The following is a 6000-nucleotide window of genomic DNA, read 5'->3' as shown; positions in this document are numbered from 1 at the left end:
ATGAACAAAAGGGGCGGCGTCGTGTTCTCCTCCGCGTTTCAATTAAATTATAAACTTCCCTCGAACTTGTCGGAGCTCGAGCCTACGATAATACCGGCTCGCCAGATGAGGGACATGCATCTCCAGGACGCTTACGACACCATCGAAAGTATCTTCAATCGGTGAGTTTTTCCACCACTCCTTCCTCTATCGCGCGCGATTAGACTGTGCACTTCATGCGAAACACAAACTTTCGAGATAAAGTATTTCTTCGGTTCAGACATTTTAACACTTTGAACGCCCAACTAGAAACTCCAAAAATTCCATAAAATCAAAGTAAGTTATTAAATGAAATAAAAATTGCAAAAAATTAAATGTATGATACCGAGTAATCCACCAACTTTCTTGCATGTTACAGATTCTAATCAAGTTTAGTACAATGAATATATCAACGCAAAAATTCATTTTAAAACCTGCACAAGTAATTCCGTCACCCACATATGGGTGACGCGGCGACGAACGTGTTAATTAGTCGAAAATGACTTTCTGGACACCTTCGCGATTTTGCGTTTGGCGTGCTCAGTTTCGTCATAAATGCACAGTCGTGACTTGTAAAGAGTCCTTCAGGTGTAGGTCCCACCGACTGAAATTTGGAGGATCAAATAAAGTTTTTCTGAAAATTAGGCAGCCGTCCGAGGGTATAATTAAAGCGGGGCGATAATGGAACTAGATATATCATCGCGGTGAATTCATTGAAATCGGAGGATGGCCACACCTGAAGCACTCCTTGTTTGTGTTCGGCGTCGAATCGGTGAAACGCTCGGATTCGCCTCACGGCGAACAATGGCCGATTTGCACGGGGAGTCGGAAAATAATCGGCGGGGCTCTCGGCACCCGACGAAAATTGCCCGATGAAGCGTGGTAAACACTGCCAGAAACGAACGAATAAACTCGCAATTATCTCGGGAAACGGAACCGGTCGTGACCGGGGCCCCCCTCCCGGTAACGCTTAATGAAAGCCCATTTTCTAGCTGAGAATGATCCGGCGTCCGGGCTCCTGCCACATACGCGTTTATCGTCCGACAGACCGTACAATGAGTCGCTGATTACGCGAAACAAACGGCAGACGAGGCTTTATCGCAGCGCTTCGCGGCGGCTCGCACTCGCGAAAACGCGTTTTATGAAACGGCGAGAGAGGGGGGACGGTTCTTGATACGAGTGCCGCGTATGTGTCCGTCGGAAATTGCGCGGGGTATGCGTGGCGAATATTCTGCGGGGCACCGCGCGCGTTTCGCCAACAACATGGCGCCGGGAAGCGGGAACGGTCCGCGCGATGCGGTCCCTCGAATCGCTGTGAAATGCAATTGCTCGCCGAGGCAACAAAAGACGTTCTCGTTCCCGAGATTGAGCGAGCATCGCGTGCCGCACGGAGATCAAAGAGCGAGGCTACGGGACCCGGAGAGCTCGAACGTAAATTAATTGGGACGTAAGGAAATTACTCGGGGCGCCGTGGATACCGGGGAAGACACAAAGTGTAGGTAACAAGGGAACGAGTCCGCTTTGAAAGTTACGAAAGTGTCGGGGCTGATTCGGCCCGGGCTGCGAGGTGACGCGCGCGACCTCGCCGAGAGGAATTGATCGTTAGCCGGTTTTGACGAGCACTCGCGAGCAATCGGGCCGAGCAGGGGAGAAAGGGCAGAGAGAATTTTGCGGTGATTTTGAAATTCTTAACCTCGGGAAACGACTGGACGCGTTCAAGAATTCTCCTTTCGCCGGTTTTTGCAGAACCGATACCGTCCCTTGGAAACTTTCTTCATAAAATTACCATCCTGTCGCGTTTGAAATACGAGGAACGTGGAGGGAGAGGGGCGGGAAAAAAGCTGCGAAAATAAATACGCGACGGAGGAGAATGAAAATTGAAACGTTCGGTGTGCGCAGGCATGGCTGGCGGGACGGCAAGAACTGTCTTTTAAGGACCATTTGCGAGCTCGCGGAGACACCATTTGGCAGGACACGGGGCCAGGACGTCCTCGAGGAGGTGATCCACTTAATTTTAACGTAAGTTCGTTGCGAGGAATCGCGTCGCCCGTTCGCCGGGCCGGGCCGGGACGGGCCGAGACAAGCGGCGCACGCGTCCCTCTCCTCCCAAACGAAATTCATTTCTCGAGGAGCTTCCGGTTAATGAATTCCGTTGGAAGTCCTTAATGGCTGTCCTGCTCCCTCACGATAAAGTGGGACATCGTGCCGGCCGAGGCACGAGGCACGAGGCGACCCGACTACACTCCGAGAATTTAGTAAATCGACGGCGGCGCGGGAACAGCCCGGTCCGAGAACGATGGAGCTCGTCGTTAGAGACACCTGCGTCGGTGTCTGTCTCGCCTAAATATCCCGATGCTGTTCCCCTGAGCGGTTAATAGGCCGCTATACTTCCTCTAATTTTTTCCTGTTGCATCTCCTCGGACCAGCAGCCGTCAACCGTTCAGCAACTAAAACTGTTGCCCACATTTCGTTTACCACCAGCAAGTCGGAAGTACAATAAAATTGCACGCCTTTATCTAAACTTTCTTCTCGTAACGTCTTCCGCAAATTTTTATGCATCGCGAACGCGCATGAACTTCTGCAATCTGCTTATAATACTGCGCCGGTTTACGGGCCGAACACGATAAACCTCGTGGATATTGTTTCGGACGTATTTTTAACTGTTAATCAGCGTCTCGCGAACGTGAACATCTGCTCGTAATCTTTTACGGTTCTTATTAACGTCTTCCTCCGTTCCAATTTACACGCTGCGCTGTTTTTCTGCCGTGGTCTATGAAGCGACTCGCGCGACTTAAATTTGTCAAAATAATACACGGGTTTTGATAACTTTTATTTCTCGAATTCCGCGCTCTTAGACAACCGGTTCTCGCTCCGGCGCGTCGCGGCGCCCTCCGGCAACGTGAAACGAGGCGTAGACGTCGGTTCTCGTCAAAGGACGAGCTTGTCGAGGATTTCCGCGACTCGAACGAAGAACAGAGATCTAATTAGCGGCCGATCGGCGAGCCCCGGTCCCGAGCAGCACACCTCGGTGTTTCGTCGGACGATCGGATCTCTGACGGTGGTAAAATCAGGGCACGTATTTGCTATTCGAAACGCGGGGCCGCGTGTACTCGAAAGGAAATTGCAACCGAGCCAGCGCGCACCGACGGCGGCGTTCTAATTGCGATGAAGTTAGGCGCTTGCATTAAGCGTCTAATGGAAGGTGTTTCGTGTAGGTTTTCGCTTTGCCGTGTTCCCGGCTGTGTACACGCGTCACCGTCGAATTTCTACAAACGTAATCCCGGCGAAACACCCGCGTAACAATCGGCGTCTGGCTTGTACCACCGAATGTCAATAATGCCAACAATATTTGCCGTTCATAGCTCGCGACGCTGCCAACTTCTTTAACCGACGCCCTCGTGCTCCGGAGTCGACGTGTACCGGACAATTATAGCTGTTTGCGCGGACAATTCCTGGCAGATTAAGGGCCCACGTTCAGTACAAAATAATTTTACCTTGCCACTTTCTTTCCCTATGTGAACAATTCTTGTCGCAGGAATCGGTAAAAATTAGTCCAGGTGACGGTTCTATTTTCCGAACGCTTATAAATTCGGGTAATCGAGGTTCGCCATGTTCGGTTTCGTTAAAATCGGAAATGTATCAGTAACAGTTTGATGCAGAAATAATTGAGAACGAAAGGAACGCATTTTTACCGGTGTAAAAGTGGTTTTCGGTTGTGGGGTGAGCTCGAGTGGCACTCTACGGCCGCCATTAGACTGTAAGGAATTAATGAACCGTTCGCGGAACCGTGCTCAGATGGAAACTCGTCTTTTTCAATTAGACCGACCGAGGACTTGCCAGGGACAGCTAATTCCACTCACCGCAGCGTCGACGAATTGTATCGGGAAGCGGAACGATTGGGAAGATCTGGCGGTGACTGCGTCCTGGCCTATCCCGATTGCATCGAGTCACCTTTGGAATCATTCACGGAGATCGCATTCCCCTAGGGGGAGCCGGGATTTAAACGTCTGCCTGCTGCCTATCACGGTTCGACATTCTTCCTCGAGGATCGAACCCGCCTGTCGTTTATTTGTCCGACGCCTTCCCCCGAACTTACGTCGGCACGATAAAAAATCATTCGTTCAATCAACCCTGGTTTTTCAACTTTTTCCTCCCTGTCAAATTGGCCGAAACTGTCAAAAATCCAGCGTGAGAAAATTCTTGCAATCTTTCGTTGCGAGGGAAAATGATGGAACTTTTGACGAGCGTAAGGTCTTTGCTTTTAACGAATCAAATGATATTAACCCTTTGCACTCGAGTGGTGACTCTGAAGCACCACCAGAAATTATTGTGGCATTATTTCAAAGAAATTACAAAAAATATTACAAAATATTTGTTACATTACAAAATTTCTATTCAATAGATTACTAAACATTTAAATATTATACGTGGTAATCGGATCAGTTTCGTATGAATAGAATGAAAATATTCCAAGACGGAGGAAAAATTTAGTTTCAGAATGAAAATTTAGAGTGCAAAGGGTTAAAAATATTTCAAATAATGTGCTTTGATCATCTAATCACTAGACAGGCTAGTGTCAGAAATTAGTACACGAAAAAGAAACTTGTAAACACATTAGAAGAATGTAAAGGTACAGTTATATAATCTTTTACGTGTCGATATTGTTAAACAAATAAATACGTTAGTGTAAGGATACAGAAGCAAGCAAAAGGTGACAAGGAGCAACCGGCAACAGCTCTCGATCGGAAAAATGCCCGGGATCGGTGCGAAACGATCTGGAATAGCAATCGAGTAGAAAATAAACCGGTATTTCCGCAACAACGCCATAAATTACTTGTAACCGGGAGTCACGGCGAGCGATAATAGCCCGCAGAATTTTTATACAGAGTGGAAATTTCTCGGCGGGGCTGTGCGGCGCGGCGTCTGGCTATCGATCAAAGTTCTCAAATAACGGCGGAGTGACAGTGATCGAAACGGTATTCGAAACGAGCAATCGACGCGCGAGCAATTCACCTGGCAAAGAGTAGACGATAACATTTCGTTCGACATCCAATTCGACTGATCGATAAGAGAGCAGAGCCGCCGCCTTTTGTGATACCGTTGTGGACCGCGCGCGCGACCATAAGTCCGGGCACGAACCTTCGCGTCGACGAAAGCGGACGCGAGACAAGGAGAGAGGAAAGTCCTAAGTAAATTTCGCTGTCGGGACACACCGTGAAACGGTCTTGAACATAAGCGACATAAGCTCGCCGATCTTTTTTCCGGACCAACCACAATCTCGCACCGGTCTCTCTCGATCTCGCGTTTTCTCCGCTCTCGCGCCCGGCCGTTTGTCACGATTTTCAATCGCGTTTGCCCTCTTTTCCGCGTTTTCCGGCTTCGAACCGTCTTTTTTTATCCCAGTCCGCCATTCTCCGCGGATTCGCGTTTTTCGCCGGGCTCTTAGGAATAGAATATGTATGTTGCCTTGCGAGAATCGAGAATACTCGAAACTTCGATACGGGATATATTCTCGGGGAAGATACAGCAAGTTTCGAAATTCTATAATCCCCAGCACAACGTCTGCTGCGTTGCCTGATGAAAAATCTTCCTTTCTCCGACTCTGTTTACCGCGCCGATATCTCAGACCGCCCGGAAACCCTTCGAACGGAATTCTTCTTCCGGCAGGGGGGGGGGAGGGAGATCGACGCCCGTAACTTCTTCTTGAACCCGTAATCGTCCACTTCGCCGGCGCGTCTATCTTCTCGACAACTTGGCTTCTCCTCCCTCTTCCTCCTCCTCCTGCTCCTCCTCTTCCTCTTTCTCGTGCGCGTCTTCCTTCGCGTCTTGTTTATACGCGCGAGATTCTGTCCCTTTGTCATCGCGCGCCGCGCCGCCAAGTTTCAACTCGCGATCTCGAGACTCGTCCTGTGCTGCACCGCTACTTATTTCGAAGTTGTCGCGTCCTCAGTCACCTGGAGGATAGTTAGACGCTTACTCGAC

At 49.4% G+C, this 6000-nt stretch overlaps 1 protein-coding gene across 1 annotated transcript; it reads left to right on the top strand.

The window, feature by feature from the left end:
- On the top strand, nt 1-4004 carry LOC143361407 (uncharacterized). The gene is made up of 3 exons (XM_076800772.1): nt 1-161; nt 1918-2037; nt 3839-4004. The coding sequence occupies exons 1-3, from the start codon at nt 1-3 to the stop codon at nt 4002-4004; spliced, it is 447 nt and encodes a 148-aa protein (XP_076656887.1).
- The last annotated feature ends 1996 nt before the right edge of the window (nt 4005-6000 follow it).

Source organism: Halictus rubicundus, chromosome 15 (genome assembly GCF_050948215.1).
Source record: "Halictus rubicundus isolate RS-2024b chromosome 15, iyHalRubi1_principal, whole genome shotgun sequence".
NCBI classification, from domain to species: Eukaryota; Metazoa; Arthropoda; class Insecta; order Hymenoptera; family Halictidae; genus Halictus; species Halictus rubicundus.
This window is presented reverse-complemented; position numbering and strand designations above follow the sequence as displayed.